At 39.1% G+C, this 20697-nt stretch overlaps 1 protein-coding gene across 1 annotated transcript in view; it reads left to right on the forward strand.

Annotated features, from left to right (window-relative positions):
* The first annotated feature begins 9408 nt into the window (after nt 1–9408).
* SLC25A26 (solute carrier family 25 member 26) overlaps nt 9409–20697 on the forward strand; it is a 142476-nt gene continuing 131187 nt past the window's right edge. Inside the window, exon 1 of the mRNA XM_058562576.1 lies at nt 9409–9599. Within this exon, the coding sequence (XP_058418559.1) occupies nt 9567–9599 (33 nt within the window). The 5' untranslated portion in view covers nt 9409–9566. The remainder of the gene's footprint in view (nt 9600–20697) is intronic.

Below are 20697 nucleotides of genomic sequence, written 5' to 3' on the forward strand. Positions count from 1 at the left end.
GCTGTCATCATCTGTGTCAGGTAAGTGTCACAAGAGTGACCTATAATTATCTGTTGCCACTTCAACAGAGGGGAGCAATTACAGCAAGGGCACTTCTGTGTTATATCTCAACGTGACAGGCTTGCCAAACTAATGGGCAATAATAAATGCACAAGGCATAAGGTTTTTGGATAATTTCCACATCCAATAGAGTGGAGATCTTTGTCAGAGAAGATGAAAATTAGCTGAGCAAATTTCATCCTGATTATTATTACATATGTCTTGGAAACCTAGCCAGAGCTTCATATTGGGTCAAATATTGAACAAAACCCAGTTATAGCAGATAATTGATACACTCTTTCTAAAGTCTGGGCAGGTTTATGTCAACTTGCTCAAGGAAAAGGTTAAGAAATTAAGCAATGCCACGTGAGTGGCTGTCAGCTTGAGACAGGTCAGCAACAAAACATTTATATGGTGATAATAGTCGGAGGGGTAGTAATTATTTGTTAGAAATAGCCAGTAATGCAAAAAGAAAACAGAAAGATCATTTTTTACTGTTATTTAACTTTAAAAAACATTTAACTATTTTATTGAGGTCATATTGGCTTATAACATTGTGTAATTTCAGGTGTACATTATTATATATCAGTTTCTGTATAGACTGCATTGTGTTCACCACAAGTAGTCTAGTTTTTATCTATCCATACATATGTGCCCTTTAACTCCTTTTGCCCTCCCCCTCCCATTCCCCACTAATCTGTTCTCCTTATCCATGTGTTTGTTTATCTTCCACATATGAGTGAAATCATATGGTGTTTGTCTTTCTCTGTCTGGCTTATTTCACTTAGCATAATACCCTCAAGGTCCATCCATATTGTCATAAATGGCAAAATTTTGTCTTTTTTTATGGCTGAGTAGTATTCCATTGTATATATGTACCACGTCTTCTTTATCCATTCACCCATGATGGGCACTTGGGTTGCTTCCACGTCTTGGCTATTGTGAATAATGCTGCGATGAACACAGGGATGCATAAATCTCTTAGAATTGTTGATTTCATGTTCTTTGGATAAATACCCAGTAGTGGGATAGCTGGATTATGTGGTATTTCTTTTTTAATTTTTTTGAGAAATCTCCATCCTCTTTTCCATAGTGGCCACACCAGGTTGCATTACCACCAGCAGTGTATGATGGTTCCCTGTTCTCCACATCCTCTCCAACATTTGTTATTGTTTGTCTTGTTAATTACAGCCATTCTGATGGGTGTAAGGTGATATCTCATTGTAGTTTTGATTTGCATTTCCCTAATAATTAGTGATGTTGAACATCTTTCTTGTTCCTGTTCGTTCTCTCTATATCTTCTTTGGAAAAATGTCTGTTCATATCCTCTGCCCATTTTTTGATCAGGTTGTGTGTTTTTTTGTTGTTGAGTAGTATGAGTTCTTTATATATTTTGGAAATTAACCCCTTGTTGGATATATGATCTGCAAATATTGTCTCCCAGTTGGTGGGTTGTCTTTTTGTTTTGTTCATGGTTTTCTTTGCCTTACAGAAGCTTTTTAGTCTGATGTAGTCCCATTTGTTTATTTTTTTCTTTTGTTTCCCTTGCCTGAGTAGACATGGTTTTCGAAAAGATGCTGCTAAGACCGATATCAAAGAGTGTACTATGTTTTCTTCTAGGAGTTTTATGGTTTCAGGTCTTACATTCAAGTCTTTAATCTATTTTGAGTTAATTTTTGTGTATGGTGTAAGATAATGGTCTACTTTCATTTTTTTTCATGTGGCTGGCCAGTTTTTTCAACATCATTTATTGAAGAGACTTTCCTTTCTTCATTGTATGTTCTTGGCTCCTTTGTCAAAGATTAGCTCTCTATAGATGTTTGGTTTTATTTCTGGGCTTTCAAATCTGTTTCATTGATCTGTATGTCTGTTTTTCTGCCAGTACCATGCTGTTTTGATTACTGTAGCTTTGTAGTATATTTTGAAGTCAGGGATTGTGATACCTCCAGCTTTGTTCTTTTTTATCAGGATTGTTTTGGCTATTTGAGGTCTTTTGTTGTTCCATATAAATTTTAGGATTCTTTATTCTGCTTCTGTGAAGAATGTCATAGGTAATATGGACATTTTAACTATGTTTATTTTTCCAATCCATGGAATATCTTTCCATTTCTTTATGTCTTCTTTGATTTCTTTTAATAAGGTCTTATAGTTTTCAGTGCATAGGTTTTTCACCCCCTTGGTTAAATTTATTCCTAGGTATTTTATTCTTTTTTGTTGTGATTATAAATGAGATTGTCTTCTTGACTTCTTTTTCTGCTAGCTCGTTATTAATGTATAGAAATGCAACTGATTTTTGTAAGTTGATTTTGTACCCTGCAACTTTACTACAGTTGCAGATTATTTCTAATAGTTTTCTGGTGAATCCTTTGGGTTTTCTATGTATAGATACATGTCATCTGCAAGCAGTGAGAGTTTTACTCCTTCCTTTCCAATTTGGATACCTTTTATTTCTTTTTCTCACCTAATTGCTCTGGCCAAAACTTCTAGTACTATGTTGAATAAGAGTAGTGGGAGTGGGCTCCCTTGTCTTGTTCCTGTCAGAAAGATCATTTTTAACATAGCCAAAGATAACTAGTTGTCATACAGACGTTTTTCTGTGCATTTGTAAATTATATATTGCCTCTAAGATTGCCCCCAGTGATTCCTGCTGCCTTGTATTCATGCCCTTGTGTAGTCTCCTCCCCTAGAGTGTAGGCTGGCAAAGTGATGGGATATCACCTCAGAGATTAGGTTACAACAGACTGTGGCTTCCATCTTGGGTATTCTCTCTTGCTCTTTCTTGCTTGCTCACTCTAATGTAAACCAGGGGCCATGTTGCAAGCTCCCACACAGAGAGGCCCACATGGCAAGGAAGTGAGGGAGGCCTTTGAATCCCTCAGTCCAACATCCTGTGAGGAACTGAACCCTGCCAACAACCATGTGAGTGAGCTTGGAAATGGAGCCTCCCCGATTCAAGCCATCAGATGGGATTGAAGCTCTGACTGACAGCATGACTGCAGTCTTATGAGAGGCTTTGAGCCAGCCATGCCTCGCTAAGCCACATCCCAATATTGAACCCACAGAAACTCTGAGATAGAAATATGTTTGTTGTTTTAAGCTGCTAAGTGTTAGGGTAGTTTGTTATGCAACAATAGATAACTAAAGTATATATGTTTACAAAAATTGGATTATATTGTCTTTTGTCAGTCAGAGTTCTGATAGCAAATAGAGGGAACTGAACTGGGATTTTGAAGAGAACTGTGGGCAGTGTTAAGAAAATCAATCAGGGAGGCAGGCCAGGTGGTGTGTAGTTAGGTTGGCACACTCCACTTCAGTGGCCCAGGGTTTGCGGGTTCGGATCCTGGGCACAGACCTACACACCACTCAAGCCATGCTGTGCTGGTGTCTCACATACAAAATAGAGGAAGATTGGCACAGATGTTAGCTCACGGACAATCTTCCTCAAGCAAAAACAGGAAGATTGGCAACGGATGTTAACTCAGGGCCAATCTTCCTCACATAAATAAATAAATAAATAAATAAATAAATAAATAAATAAGAAAATCAATGAGGCATAAAGTGGCAGCCAGGGCTGACACAAGTGGGAAGTTATTATCATCTCTAGACCTGAAAGAGAAAGGGAAGATAAAGGTGTTACTAGAGGTCAGAGAGAAGGGGAGCCACAGAGGGGAGGCTGCCTTATAGGAGCAGGAGTGTAGAGGGACACAATACCTGCCAGAATTGGGTCGAGGCAGGGAGGGAACAGAGAAGAAATACCCTGACCTCTTTCTCCCACCACCCCCAGATCTGCCCAAGACTTTCATTGGCCAAACCCAATTGGAAACCAAAGGACAGTTTCTAGGGGTCAGCCCCCTAGGACAGAGAATAAGGCAGAGAAAGTAGAGAACGGGTCTGCTGGGGCATAAAAAGAAAAACCAGCATATGCATATGCTCTTCTACAATTTATGTTTATATATCTTTCTGTATCATTAAAGATTCTTCTGCATCATGGTTTTAAACAGCTACATATGGGTACTATAATCAACTTATCTCAGTCACACACTGATGAACATTTTTGGTTGTATAAACATTCTTCTTTTGCTATGGTGAACAGTGAAATGAATATCCTTACAGTCATATTTCTATGGATTTTTAAAAATAGTTCCTTAGAGTACAACACAATAAGTAGAATAATTGAGGACAAAGGACACTTTTTAGGTACATCTTCCCATGTTGCTCACTAGAAAAGTTGCTATCATTCTCCCTCTGGAAAGAAATCTTTGCCTATTTGATAAGTTAAAAAATTATGCTGTATTGTTGTTTTAATTTTCATTTTGGTGTTACTAATGAATTTAAAATATTTTCACATATTCATTAGCTGCTTGTATTTCTTCCTTTGTGACTTTTGCCCATTTTTTTCTATTGAAATTTCTATTTCTACTGGTAACTTTTTCTTACTGATTTATAGAAGCTAGTTAATATTAAGAATTCATTGTTGTCATATATGCTCCAAACATTTTTCCTAGTTTAAAAAGAAATTTCATGCATAGAACTTATTTCTTTACCTTAAGAATTAAAGATTAAGAATTAAGATTAAAATGTTCACCTTTTTTCCTAGTATTTTAATAGTGAAATTATGTGAAGTAAGAATTTTAATCCATTTGGATTTGGAGGTAAAGTGTGAGACAGAAATGAAACATTATTTGCTTCTAAATGGTTATCTGACTGTCCCAAAACCATTTAGTGAAAGGACCATCTTTTTTTTCTCACTAATTTGAAACGGAAACACAATGCCAGGTGACAAGTATAGCCTTGATTCCATTAGTTGGAGGAAAACTGGCCTTTAAAATAGGCCTACTCCATTTTTCATTTGATGTCCTTTCTATTCTATATATTTTCCATCCTTTGCAGATGGGTTAAAATACTTCCATGAATATTTTTATTGAAAATGGTTCTAACTACTACCTTATTTTTGAATAAAGATCAGTAGCAGGAGCTTGGAGTTTGGGCCTACTCCTGGCTGAAGGTTATGTCCATTACTTCCCCTAAGCTAGACCTAATTTGTATTTTTTGACATATGTTTTTGACCTCCTGCTAATTTTTTTTTTTTTGTGGTGAGGAAGATTAGCCCTGAGCTAACATCCATTGCCAATCCTCCTCCTTTTGCTGAGGGAATTGGCCCTGGGCTAACATCTGTGCCCATCTTCATCTACTTTATACGTGGGATGCCTGCCACAGCATGGCTTGATAAGCGGTGAGTAGGTCCACACCCAGGATCCAAACCTGTGAACCCCAGGCTGCCGAAGCAGAGTGCACGAACTCAACCACTATGCCACTGGGCTGGCCCCTTGACCTCCTGTTATTTTTTATAAATACTATTAAGATTTTAGAACTTATTTAAAAGTAAACTTGGCTTACAGTGGTAGATTAAATTGAGGAAGACAGTATTATTCGTATAATTTCACATGTTTAACACAAATCAGCGCTTACTTCATTTCCTTTATCTTTCAAAATTGAAGATTTGAGAACATACTCTGGGTGGAATGTGGTGACAATAGTGATGCATTGAAATGCTCCACTTAACAAGTGGTAATGGATCATTCTGCTAGCATTTCATGAAAAGGAGGCCCAGGTCATGTTTGTAATATCTGTATTTCCTAAAGGGTTTCATGAAATACTTGATGAAGATTTTACCTTTGTACAAAAGGAGAGAATATAACATTTCTTCTTGATTCTGAAAGGCACCTGATGAATAGTATTACCCTTCAGGTTACCAGAAATGGCATCAACACAATTTCTCTTTTCAAAATTAAAGACGATCATTACATTGAAGAGGAAAAGAGTTTTTCCTTAATTTTAGATCAAAGGAAGTATTATTTCAAAATTAAAACCAATAGACTGGGTTAAATCTTCTCTTAAGAGAGAAGTTGTATCTAAAACTTCCAAGATCATTAGTAACTGGAAATAAGATCTGTTTTCTCTTAGGAAGGTATAGTAGGATGTATCAGAAAGTGCTTACGCACCTTAATAATTTATCAATCTCTCATGCAAAACATTCAGAATCTATAACAACAATAGGAAAATGCTGAATAAATTTAACATTTCCTACATGCGCTAAATGCTTTCCATGTATATATCACTCAATCATCACCATCCTGTGAGATAAATATGATTATATTTTATTCAACTTTATTAAGGTATAATTTACATACAGTAAAACACATCTATTTAAGTGGTGCAATTCAAAGCATTTTGGTAAATGTATACATCCAAGCAGTGGCCACCACAATAATGATACAGAATATCTCTATCACTGCAAAATGTTCTTATGTGCCTCTTTTGTAATCAACCCTTTGTCCCCACCCAGCCCCTAGAAACCACTGATCTCCTTTGTCACTATCATTTTGTCTTTTCTGGAATTTCATATAAGTGGAATCACAAAGTATGTAGCTTTTTCATCTAGCTTTTTTCACTTAGCACAATGCTTTGAGATTAATCCCTGTTGTTGCATGTATCAATAATTCATTTCTTTTTATTGCTGAATAATACTCCATTGTGTGGATGTACCACAATATGTCTATCCATTTACCAGTTGATGGACATTTGAGTTGTTTCCAGTTTTTGCCTATTATGGATAAAGCTGCTTTGAACAATAATGTGAAAGTCTTTGTATGGATACATGTTTTCATTTCTCTTTGGTAAGTACCGAAGGGGGCATTAGAAAGCTGGAGACAAAAAGGAAGCATTTGGGGAGGATTTAATTATAGGGGAAAATTTTTTTTAAAAATAGTTAAAACATATATATATAAATAAGAGGGGCGCTGGTTTTCATAATGGTTGTACCATATTACATTTCCAACAGCAATGTATGAGAGTTCCAGTTGCTCTGCATCCTTGCCAACAACAGTTGTAGCCACTCTAGTGAGTGTATAGTTGTATCTCATTGTGGTCTTTACTTGCATTTCTCTGATGTGGTAACCAGTTTCCAAGATGGTACCCAGTGATCCTCACCTCCTGGTATTCATGCCTTTGCCAATCCCATAATAAATAGGGATGACCTGTATAACCAATAGGCTGCTGCACCAATGACAACTGAGTGACTTCTGAGGCCGGGTCATAAAAGACATTGTAGTTTCTGTCTTGTTCTCTCTTAGATGGCTCACTCTGGGGAAACCCAACTGCTGTATCATGAGGGCACTCAAGCAATCCTCTTGGGAGGTCTATGTGGCCAGGAACTGAGGCCACCTGCCAATAGCTGGCACTAATTTGCCAGTCAAGGGAGTGGGCCATTTTGTAAGTGGATCTTCCAGTCCCAATCAGGTTTTCAGATACAGCCCTAGCTGACACCTTGACTGCAACCTTATGAGAGAGACCCTGAGCCTGAGCCACTCAGCTACGCCACAGACTCCTGTCCCACAGAAACTGTGTGAGGTAATAAAAATTCATTGTTGTTCTAAGTTTTGGGGTAGTTTGTTACTCAGCAATAGATAACCAATACAGATTTTGCTACCTGGAAATGGGGGACTGCTATAACAAACACCTAAACTGCAGGAGTGGCTTTGGCACCAGGTAGAAAATGAAAGACACAAGGACTTTGAGGGAGTCTTAGTGAAAGCCTACTGATAGAACCTTGGTGGCCTTTGAGGAGGCTGCCAGCAAGAGCTTATAGGAAACAGTGGTTGGCAGAATTCTAAGATGACTCTCAAGATTCCTGCCCCCTAATGTATATGTTTTGCATAATTGCTTGTCTTGGGTGTGAGTAGAACCTGTCAGTATGATGAGATATTACTGCCACAATTATGTTGCATTATACGGCAAAAGGGATTTTGCAGATGTAAAGTCCTAATCATTTGACTCATAGTTAACCAAAAGTTGAGATTATCCTGGGTGGGTGTGACCTAGTCATACAAGCCCTTAAAAGAGACAAACAACAGCGTAAGAGACTCTCCTGCTGGTCTCGAGGAAGTGAACTAGTATGTTTTGAGATGACCTGTGGAGGGTGCCACACGGCAAACAGGACCAATATTCTGCAGGCAGCATAGGGAAAGGTATTCTTGTAGAGGGAACAACATGGGTAAAATGAGGAGGCTTGAAAGTGTATAGTCTGTCTGTCTGAGATTAGTCCAGTCAGAGAGAAGAGTGACAGGAGACACCAGCTCAGAGGTGAGTACCGTGCTAAGGAGCTGGACTGTTTCACATTGCAGCAAAAGGGTGTCATTTAAAGTAGGGAAATGACATTATCATCATCTTTAGAAAGCATAGAGCCAGGAACTAAGTTAAGAACATGCATGCCCTATCTCACTTAATCTGTAATAGTACCAGATGAAGGAGTTACTATCATTATCCCCACTTTACAAGGGAGGAAACTCAATCTTAGACAAGTTATGCCCAAACCTAGTAGGTGATGGCTCAGAATTTGAAACCCTAAAGGTATTCTTCTAATCATCTCTAGGTCATGTCATCTAGAAGAGAATAAAGATTCTAGCAGTGGTATGAAAGATGGATTGAAGAAAGGCTATGCAAGGAGCCTGCTAAGGCTGTTGCAAGGGTTTTGAGGAAAGATGATACGGGCGCTGAGTAAAATTTCAAGCCTGGCTCTGCTAGCTTTCTGTAGCTTTGGGTTGGCTACTGAACCTCTAGGAGCATCGGGATCCTCTGTAAAATGATGGTAATGTACTTATCTCACAAGGTTGCTGTGAGGATTAAATTAGAAAATCTCTCTCAATCATCTAGCACCACGTCGTAGATGTAGTTGGCTCTCGACATATGGAAATTTAGAAGGCATTTGTTTAATAAATGTAAAGGCAGGTCTACGCCAAGAAACTTTTAAGTACTTATTAAAGTCGACTTCGAAGTGTGCACACTGATACTACAGCGAACAAGCCAAGCAAGTAAATAATTGAACACATAAATAATTTTAAGTGCAATAACTGCCAGTACGGAGAAGTGGAGGATGCTAATTTTTAGCTCGAGTAAGGAAACTCTTCAAGTGTTTTTCTATCTTTATTTAATAATTTTCTGATAATGAATCTGTTTTATAGAAATCCAGACAAAATTCGTACAGATAAAACCAAGAAATAAATCAAAAGGAAAAAACTGATAGGAAACCACAAGCCTCGCCCCCTGAAGCTAGCCCTGCCCCTCCACGGCCGCTCCCTCCACTAAAGTCACGCCTCCTTGGGCCTAACGGTTCTAGCTTCACCCAGCCCTCACTGCGGGGCTCCCTGCGCCTCGATCTCTGCAGAGGCTCATTTGCTCGCGAGAGTTCCTCCACATAGCCGAATCACAAGGCTGCTGCAGGAAACGGAGGCTGAGAAGAGTCGCGAGACTTCGCTCGACCACGCCCCCAGGCCCCGTCCATCTTTCCCGGCGCTTCTCCTGGCCCTGCTTCCCCGGTTGCACGTGTAGTTGTTGTGGTTCGACCGCAAGCGGCCGCGGAAGTGCAGGCACCACAAGACCCGCCTCCAAGATGGCGGCGCCCACGGCATGGGGCCGAGGTCTTTGTCTGCTCGGCCTCTAATTGTAGCCTTGACGCGGTCGGCCGGGCCATGGACCGGCTTGGGTTCACGGCCTCGCTGGTGGTGAGTGCGGGGTGGTGGGGTGGGCGCTCGGAGTGCCGCAGTCCGGCGCTGGAGCCCCTGGGAATTTCTCTGCACTAGCAGTTTCTTCCGGTTTTGCGCGCTGGATTGTCCTCGGGTCACCGGTCACCAGGTTTGGGAGGGAGCGCGAGCTCCTGAGTCGCCGCCGGGTCTCGTGTCAAGGCCATGTGTTTCCTACTTGGACACCAGAAGGAGTTGGGGTTTTGGAGGAGGGATACTTATTGTCTTCCGCACGATGGTTTACTTGAAGGAAAAAAAGCTTCAATTATTGTATAACCACTCTCTGGAGAACTTGGAAATTAAAGAAATATATGTAACAAAACAAAAAACGCTTGCTCAAATCTCCCAGAAGCCTCCTGTCCAAGACTGTGGTTGTCATTTTGCTGTATGTTTTGTTAGTCTCAGAAAATGACATATCCATTCATTCAGTATATAATGAATCTGCTTATTTTGCTTCCAACCATTTTTCTAGGCTTTGGGTATATTGATGAGCACAAATAGCTGCGCTAAGGAGCCAGTGAGACAGTAGTGCTTAATTCCTTATAAAACTACGAGAATCAACAGGTTTTAACATCAAAAACCAAACCAAACCAAACAAAAACAAAAAATCCTTTAATAAATATTTTGAGACCTCCCTTATGGCAGGTCTGGTACAAGATACTAGATAACAGCAGTGAACAAGACAGAGATTGGCTGCTAAGTTTTCAGTGTGGGAAAGTAGCAGAGGCAGACAATAAGAAAAAACTTTTAAAAAGCCTCTTAGGAGAAATGGAGGCCCAGAGGAATGTCTTCATTTAGTTATCAAATGTTCGTTGTTGCAGGTGTTGGAGATAACATGGTGAACGAGATACACCTGCCCACTTGGGTCAGGTGGTGGAGACAGACTAGTAAAATGACTGTTGAGTTAAATGACTTGAGGGCTAGTTTCAGAGTGTTATGTAAAGATGTGGAAGGCACACTTTGGCCAGACTTGTAGGATGATGGTTTTAAATCTCAATTTGTTGAGATTTGTATAAACTAGGTTTTAGAGAAGCAAATAAATAAGTTTTCACTTTCAAGGAGTTTTCCTGTCCGGCTGGTGAGACAGCAGTAGTAGTTTTGATAGTTAACATTGCTGTATCAGCAACTGGGGTAAGCTCTTTATTTACATCATCTCATTTAATTCTGACAAACAAGTGAAGTTTTATGCTAGTTTTCCAAATGAGGGAACTGAGGTACTGAGAGGTTAGATAACTTGTCCAAAGTCACACAATTGAGATCCATTTCATATGTGTAGCTGTTGGAGCTCAGATTGCAACCCAGGCGGTGTAACATGGGATTCCATGCCTTAACTGCTCCTTGATACTGTCTCTAAGTCAGCAACAGTAGCAGGTGGTAAAAATAGGTGTGTACCAGAGTTAGCAAAAGAACAGTGGTTTTAAAATGTATTCAAGTATGGTACACATGCAGAAAGGTATACTTTTTTTTTTCAATGTAGTTTCAGAGGGTAAAATTAGGATCAACGGGTAGAAGTTTCAAGGAAGTTCGATTTCATTCCCGCTACAGACAAATCATTTTATTAATTCAGCACACAGTTTATCTGCCACGGATTCTGCCTACCGGGCGCTGTGATATCCCTTGGAGATACAGTGGTGAACAAACCAAACCCATATGATAAATACTATGAAAGAAATGAACTGAGGTGGGCTAGAGATAGAATAATATTGGAGAACCTACTTTAGATGGAATGACCAAGGAATGCCCTGAGGAGGTGACATTTAAGCTAAGACCTAAAAGATAGGAAGGGGCAAGACATTTTGTTGAGCAGAGGGGAAAGTTCAGAGGGAGCAGCATGTGAGAAAACCCTCAGGTGGGAAGAGCTTAGAATGTGAAAGTGGTGGCTGAGGCCTAGTGGGTAAGGGTAGTGTGGCAGCAGATGATATGGGAGAGGTAGACAAAGCCGGCTGAGGGGAGTCTTTGTGGGCTGTGGAAAGGAATTTGGATTTTATTTGAAGCATAATGGAAGCCATTAGAAGGTTTTATTTTCAAAGTGGTCCAGAAATGGAGTGGCCATTTTTTGAGGTTGGGAGTGTCTTTGAGGCAGGCTGAGCACTCCTGAGGGAGTCCTGTTTTGCTTACTACTGTGTGACCAGTGCCTGACACTTTACAGGCACTCAACACTGAATGAATGAATGAATGAGAGGTAGGACTAGATGATTGCTGAAGTCTTGAAACTCAGATTCTAAGGATTAAATGAGATGATGTCAGTTATGTGCTATAAAGCCTGGCATGTAGCAGTCATTTAAAAGTTGCCTTGCAGGTGAAAGAACTTTGGAAGTGTGGGTGCTATGCAGTGTAGAAAACAGGCACTCCTCCCTTTGCCTGGTCGTGTGGAACTGTAAAAGTGAATGTGCCAGCAGAAATCATGCAAAGTGCTCTTAATAATTAATGAGAAAAATTGTGATTATTTCATGGCCCTTAAAAATTCTTGTTAAAATGTTAAAAACTCTCTTACTGTCAATTGTAAATGTATAGGGAAGTGAAAAAAAATAGTAAAACTAATATTTATTTAGTACATTGTAATTTAAAACATTAGAAACATTAAGAATTGCTTTGTAAAAAATGTATCAAAAGTAATTTGAACAGTACTACTTGTCTTCTAGTCATATAACTTACAATACAGAACAACTACTGTTTTTATGCCTTGGCAAACTTGCTTTCTAAGTTTGGATCAACTCCAGTTTTATCCTGTGTGCTTTAAATATTGTGTAGTAACTCTGAGAGTTCCATTACTGTGAAGATTTTTGCTGGCATAACTTCCTCCGGGACATCTTCATCCTTTTCGTTACAGTCGCTCTCCTCATTTATGTTGTTAAGTTTGCCTTCACTAATTTCCTCTGGCTGCCTGCCTACAGTCTCTCGAAGACAGCAGTGTCGATATTCCCACAGCCACCTGTTTCTTCTCTGACTCCATTTAGGTTTGATTTGAATTTCACTTTCAGTATTACCACTTTTAATTTATTTGCTGCATTTTCATCTTTATTGGCCAATTCTCTCTTTCAGTTAACCATTTTTGTAAAATGTGACTGTGGTAGCTGAAATTTGAACTGTGGTGTTGAAGGGCTTGTGTTATTTGTGATAGCTGAAATTCGTGTGCGTCAGTACCATTTTTTTCCTTTAGTAAGGTGGTTCTGAAGAAGTGTTTTCATAATACTCAGATTGTGTCTTCTCACTGGCTCTGCCCTTCTTCTGAGAGCCACTGGCAGAAGAGGACTTGAGGGGAATGGTATGGGTTATGCTGCCCGGGCTTTTTAGGTGGGATGAGGAAACAGAAGAAAAGAATGGAATATTGGACATACTTTTAATTTTTTTAATTGTGAATTTTTGTCGTACATTATTGTTTGTCAGTCACCATATAAATGCATCCCTTCACCCCATGTACCCACCCCCCACCCTCCTTGCCCCTGGTAACCACCAAATAGTTCTTTCTGTCCGTGTTGGTTTATCTTCCACATATGAGTGAAATCATGCAGTGTTTGTCTTTCTCTTTCTGGCTTATTTTGCTTAACATAATACCCTCCAGGTCGATCCATGTTGTTGCAAATAGGACGATTTTGTCTTTTTTTATGGCTGAATAGTATTCCGTTGTATATATAGACCACATCTTCTTTATGCAGTCATCAGTCGAGGGATGCTTGGGTTGCTTCCATGTCTTGGCTATAGTGACTAATGCTGCAATGAACTGGACATGCTTTTAAGGGAAGTTTTCAGTGTTCTTTGTCCCATGTCTTTCTTTTCTGGAAGGTAGCCTCATTGTCTTCAATCTGGAGTAAAGGGTAGTTAGTATCTGATGATGAAGCATTATCTCCAAATCTGTAAATAATTGGGAATTATGCTTCACATTCTCAAGGTTGCTTTTTATGACTTGATTCTTTTTCGCGTTTAAGTCAGAGTGGGCAGGTCTTCCTTTTGTGCTTGTTTTTTTGTTGAGCAGACAGTTACCTAGAGACAAGTATCTTCTGAATTTTGATCAGTCAGTGGAGCATGCAGGGCACCCTTGGAGATCACCAATCATCTAGGATCACAATTGAGAACCGTCGCTGTCATGGAGGCATTTCTCTTGCGTCTCAAGTACTGGGAGATGTGCCTACCTTACCTGTCTCATTTTTCTTTCGGTGTGAGAGGGACTCCTGAGAAAGTTTTATTATTTGATAAATTAGTTGTAAATGACTTGTTAGTGTGCTTTTGTTACCGCTTCCACATCAAATGCTATGTGTTCAAATCAAATATAAATTTTAAATATTTTATTTGTGACACAAACAGAATTTGGGTAATGTTAATGAAATGCCAAGTAGAGGAAAGGTAAAAGTTACACCCATAGTTTTTCCACCTCCACAAACCAGGTATCTTTTACCTGTTTAACCAGACATGTTTGTTAGCCTTCGCTTTGCTACTTGGGAAGAGTGCCTCAAAGATATGGTCCCTGCCCTCGTGGGGTTACAGTCAAGTAGGAGACAGACATTTAACAGAAAATAAAAATTAACTACTTAATTGCAAATGGTGATAAAGAGTAACCATTTACTGAGCACTTGAACATAAGCTTATGCAATTTTTTCATAGCTGAAGTCATAGTTACAATTTTGTATTCTGCTTTTTTTTTATATTCTGTTTTAAAAAAATTAACCCATAAATTCAAATCCAAGGGTCATAAAGAAATTTGAACACTAGTGTTTCTCAAGTTTTTGAAGTTGGTGCTGAATTGTTCCTGCCACACATTGCGTGATTTGGTTTTCTGTTGAGTGAGTCCATGGGTGACTTTTCTCCAGGGAGCAGAATTTGAGGAGAGGTTTTAATTCATTATTGCTAATAAAAGACTTGAATTTATAGATTTTACATATGAATTTATTAGTTAAGTGTAATATATGAATGTAACCTTAAGTTGTTGGTAAAGTACTCCTCAGTCCTTTGCTTGGTTTTTAGTATTGGCATGTCAGAAATATGGCACCAGCAAAATTTGAAGGATAGTCATAGTACCATAATACTAAAAATAATAGCTCATATTTATTGATAATTGATTAAGGGCAGGCATTTTGCTAAGCATATAACAGGCTCATTTAATTGTATTTAAATCTTATTTAATCTCACTCATTTCTCAAAAACTATGAAGTATAGGTACTATTATTTTCCCCGTTCATGCATGAAGAAGTATAGGCTTAGAGAGGTTGAATAGCTTTCTTGAAGAGACCTAGTTGAGATTGAAGCCAGATCTGTCTGTCTGATGCCAAACCTATGGTCTTAGGCAGTATTTAATCTGAAAGAATTTCTGGAGAAATGGCAGAATAGTCAAGTCAAATTCTAGAACTATTATTGCATTCTTCAGAATACCTCACTAAACAAAACTGAACCTACACAGTCTTTTCCATCAGGAGGTGATGATAAGCAGAGGATTTCTGGAGAAGTCACCCTGGATATCCCAGAGAACTGTCAGTGTAGCTGTGGAATGCTAAGAAGTATGGCAGCAGACAGATACCACTGGCTGTCAGTTGTCACAAGTGCTGTGGAAGACCACCACAGGGACAAGAACCAAAGAGTGATTTACTGCAGTTTTTCTTCTGAACATTTAATCTTTTTATAAAGTTTTGTTTGTCATCTCACATTTCCATTTGATTTGAACCAGTAAAGAGATGCTACATGTGAGGCACTTGGTTAGGTAGTGAGGAAGGTGAAGGTGACTGACCTCGCTTCTACTCTGGAGGATCTTAGTGTCAGACATGATGGTTTGTACTGAAAGTGAAATAGAAACAGAGTTATATGGAGGTGTCAAGGACGTAGCATTTAATTCTGACTGGGAGATTGGGAAGGGCTTTAAGAGGGATGTGGCATTTGGTCATGGCCTTAACAGTGAACAGGATTTTGGCAGACGTGTGTGTGTGTGTGTGTGTGTGTGTGTGTGTGTGTGTGGTGGCAGGAGGGCAGGTGGTCTGCTGGCTGTAGTAGGCAGGAGACATGCATAGGCAGGGCATTCCATGCTGAGAAAAACCTAAGCAGGAGCACAGAGATGAGAAATTTCAGGATGTGTTTAGGAAACAGAATAGTCAGATTGGATGAGACTCAAGGTCCGTGAGTGTGCGAAATGAAGCTAGCTTAGTTACCCTTTACTAAGTTCCTATTGTATACCAAATACAACCAGTCAATTAGGACTTTTTAGGGGAGGAGAAATATTAATTTTGAATAGCTTTACTTTTTTTTTTTTAATAATTTTATTTATTTATTTATTTTTTCCCCCAAAGCCCCAGTAGATAGTTGTATGTCATAGCTGCACATCCTTCTAGTTGCTGTATGTGGGACGCGGCCTCAGCATGGCCGGAGAAGCGGTGCGTTAGTGTGCGCCCGGGATCCGAACCCAGGCCGCCAGCAGCGGAGTGCGTGCACTTAACCGCTAAGCCACAGGGTCGGCCCAGAATAGCTTTACTTTTATATGTTTGTAATACTCATTACAAAACTTAATCCAAAAATTAACAGGATAGTAAAAATACACCCGGATCTCTTTCCACACAGGTAATAACTTCTAGCAATTTAGTGTATATGCTTCCAGAATTCTAATTATGCATATACAAATAGACACACATTTCTTTGAAGTGTGGGATTATACAGCATATATTGTTCTATAGTTTACTTGATTACTTTAAGAATATAACATATGTTTCTGTGCAAGTGAGTACACATTGACTTCATTCTTTTAAGGCTGTGTGGCAATCCATTATTCCAATACGACTTAATTTATCTAACAAGACCCCTAGGACAGACCTTTAGCTTATTCCAGGTTATTCTCAGGTTTTTTTTACTGTTACAAATAATGCTGTCACGAACATTCTTGTATATTTATGCACTTATTTCTGTGGAAGAAATATTTAGAAATAAAATAGCTGGATCATAGGGTTTTATAATTTAATTATAAATTATATACATAATTTTATAATTTTTGTTTTGCCAAATTGTCCTTCAGTAGATGATAATTTGTTTCCATTATTAGTGCCCATAACTATTCTTCATATTTTTAATCTTTTCTGAATAATTGGGAAAATGTTTTAATTTGATCATTAATGATGGGGAAACGTATTTTCATGTTTTTGTTGGCCTTTTATATTTTTCTTTTGGAAATTGCTTGGTCCTGTCTTTTGCAATTTTTTTTTTTTTGTGAGGAAGATTGGCCCTGAGCTAACATCTGTTGCCAATCTTCCTTTTTTTTCTTGAGGAAGATTCTAACATCTGTGCCAGTCTTCTTCCACTCTGTATATGGGACGCCACCACAGCATGGCTTGAGGAGCGGTGTGTAGGTCCGTGCCCAGGACCCGAACCCGTGAACCCCGGGCCACTGAAGCAGAACGGGCAAATTTAACCATTAAGCCACCAGGCCGGCCCCATGTCTTTTGCAATTTTTAAAAATTCCATGTACCTTTTTAAGGTTGATTTGTAGTACTTTCTAAAATATGGAAAGTATTATAGAAGTTATAATCTTCATTTAATCTTTATTATAATATTTATAACCTTTATTATAATCATTAATTCATGCATTCTTCAAATAGTTACTGAGTGTCTGCTTTGTACTGGTGCTGGGAACATATTGGTGAACAAAACAGGCGTGAATCTTACAGTCTAGCGGGACATACAGATATTGAACAAATGGTCAGATGCTCAACTGTAGAATTAAAATTGTGATCAGCATGTGGAAACAAGAGGATCTAAACCTAGACTGGGGTATTAGGGAGCAACCGTACAAAGTCCTAGAAATCAGGAGGATCAGATGAGTTAGAGGACCATAGCAATCAAGGTGTCAAGAAGGTGCTGAGCAAAGGGCAAATGGTGGGAATTGAGGGTGGAGGGTAGATGGGGTCCAAAAATTCCAGAGCTTTGTAGGCTGTACTGGGATTTTGTTTTCATTCTTAGGGCAGTTGGAAAGTTTGGAAGATTTATAGGCTGTAGAATAGCAAGATGAAATTGAAGTTTGCGTTTTACAAAGATGATTCTGCCATTAGTGTAGAGGGGGCAAGGAGTGCTGCAGGGAGAATGAATGGCGCGCACAGGAAGCAGAAACAGCGGTGCTGCAATGAGGGCTTTAAAGTCACTTGTGGCCACTTCCTTGTGGAGGAAACCAAGAATGTCAGGAGGGATGTTCCGTTGCTGAAGCCATGTTAATGTTTTGGCTGGTTCTTCTTGGCTGCTGTTTAGGCCAGTGACCTGTGATGATTTTGCTGAATTAAATTAGACAAGTGGTTTGGTTTTGTCCTGTAGTTGAGCAGCACTGATATTTTTCTGTTGTTGTGACAGCCTCCTTTTGAAAAATAAAAGTTTTATAGCGTGTAATCTTGGCCTTTTTCAACTCCCAGAGTAATTTCAAAGCACTCATTAGACACTTCCTCTCTACAGCCTGCCAGCACTCTGACATTTATTAACTTAAGCTAGAGATGAATGTTTTATCTATATGATTTCAAGGTCTCAGTAGATTATTGTGCTGGAGTAAGACTTGATGATTATCTGGGTTTTGTTCTGTTTCTTCTAATTTTGCCTAGTTTTTAACTTAGGATTTTCAGTGTAAGCTACCATAAATCTTGACAGTGATCATTTGCCTGATAACCTTTTTGATAAATGATCATAAATAAAACAAATTTCTCAGGCTAAAGAATAACAGAATTTGGTAGAATTCCTTAATTCAGCTGCTGTTGGCTTGTGTGTTTTGTGCATAATTATATACAAAACAATATTGATGTAAAATTATAAACATTACGTCGAGTTTTGTTTAAATCTTAAATATGTTCCCCTGTTGCTAAATATGTAAGTATTCTTATTCTTCTTCCTGTTCTCTATTAATTTTTTTTTTCAGTCTCATGAATTTAAAGGACATTTGAGTTATAGAAGTTTGAAATCCACAGAAGCAATCAGTAACTTTTGATTCATGTTTTACTAGATAAGTAGATGGAATCTGGTTGTTTTATTCTCAGAAGATAAGAATACTGATGAAAGAAGGAGTAGAGAATCAGTGCATACAAAGTAGCCGCGTAGATTAAAAGGGTAATTAACTTATTGATTAAAATTTAGCAGTAGATAGCAAGCATCTCTCTGAACTCTCTCCTAAGATTAAAGAGAAAATTAGAATGAAGCGCAGCATGTTTTTTTTTTTTTTTTTTTGTGAGGAGATCAGCCCTGAGCTAACATCCGCCAATCCTCCTCTTTTTTTTTTTTTGCTGAGGAAGACGGCCCTGGGCTAACATCTGTGCCTATCTTCCTCCACTTTATATGGGACGCCGCCACAGCATGGCTTACCAAGCAGTGCGTCTGTGCGCGCCCGGAATCCGAACCAGCGAACCCCGGGCCGCTGCAGCGGAGCGCGCGCACTTAACCGCTTGCGCCACCGGGCCGGCCCCTGCAGCATGTTTTTAAAGAATCCAGTCATATCAGACATTCTCATCAGGATTTTAGTTCTCCTTGTGTTTGAGAAAATGAAGAGGCAGGCAAGATATTTTATTTACATACTGAATTCTATAAAATCCTGTAAAAATAAGTGAGAAGAATGTTGAAAAGGATTGGCTTTTTTTTTACTTTCCTATATTACTTATGAACTTATTCCCGTGACTTAGGAAAGGCCACCTTTATATCTAGAAAGAAATCTCACGTTATTTTTCATTCTTTTACTGCCTCTTGTGATTCTCTACTGGCACGCCTCTGTGTTTCTTTGGTGACATCTTTTTTTGTGTGTGTGGGGAAGATGAGCCCTGAGCTAACATCCGTTACCAATCCTCCTCTTTTGGCTGAGGAAGACTGGCCCTGGGCTAACATCTGTGCCCATGCTCCTCTGTTTTATATGGGATGCTGCCACAGCATGGCCTGAGCAGCGATGTGTCGGTGCGCGCCCAGGATCTGAACCTCTCGAACCCCAGGCCACTGAAGTGGAGCACGTGCATTTAACTGCTGCACCACTGGGCCAGCCCCTGGTGACATCTTTTTAGGTCATTTGCAGAGTAGACCTTCATGGTCTTTGAGGTTCTGTCATGTCTTTCCAGCTGATCATATAGTATAGTGTTATTGCTTATGGTAATGTACCTTTCTAGTGTAAACTAATTTTTAATCATTTACCAATGCTAGTTAATTATTGGATTTCTCATCAGAGTAATTTCATTTTTCCAATGAACTCTTGCACTGGTTTTATGGTAAGTGGTGAGTAGAGAGTGATGGCTGGGTACTAAGCTTTGTACCACCTGAGCATTTTGTACACCCGAAGGATGGAAACAACTGATCATTTTGAACTTTGCCTATATGTTTGAATAATATTGGATCTTCTTTTTGTGTGTCATGGAATATATAGTTTTTTTTTTTTGTGAGGAAGACCAGCCCTGAGCTAACATCCGATGCCAATCCTCCTCTTTTTTGCTGAGGAAGACTGGCCCTGGGCTAACGTCTGTGCCCATCTTCCTCTACTTTATATGGGATGCCGCCACAGCATGGCTTAACAAGCGGTGCGTCACTGCGCGACCGGGATCCGAACCAGCGAACCACAGGCCACCGCAGCGGAGCGCGCGCACTTAACCGTTTGTGCCACCGGGCTGGCCCCAAGGAATATTTAGTTTTTGATGTATATTTTTACCTTTTGAATAAGGAATATATTCACGTAGTTCAAAATTCAAAAGATAGGAAAAGTGAACAATTCAATTTAGAAATTACTATGTAGAAACCAAAATGAGAGTTTCCTCTTTGTAATTTTTTCATCTTCTTATGGTAAACTGGTTTTGATTCACATCTTTAAATGATGCCTTTAGACCTTGCTTATTGATCTTTCTTTGATGCTGTTTTTGAGTTCATATTTTTATGAATTTCTTTTTGCTTTGGTTTAGGTATAACCAGTCTTAAAATATTCTACATATGCTCCACTGTAATCATGAAATGCAAACTTTAAGTGCAGCTTCTCCTAAGCAACATGGTGTCTCGGGATATGATGAGTTTAGGCCAGGTTTTAATGTCCTCTAGGAATTTTGCTCTCCCCCTCCCCCCATTTAGTCACTTAATTTAAAAATTATCACGGAATTTTCAAATATACACAAAGTAGAGA

The sequence above is a fragment of the Diceros bicornis genome, chromosome 2 (genome assembly GCF_020826845.1).
Source record: "Diceros bicornis minor isolate mBicDic1 chromosome 2, mDicBic1.mat.cur, whole genome shotgun sequence".
NCBI lineage: Eukaryota > Metazoa > Chordata > Mammalia > Perissodactyla > Rhinocerotidae > Diceros > Diceros bicornis.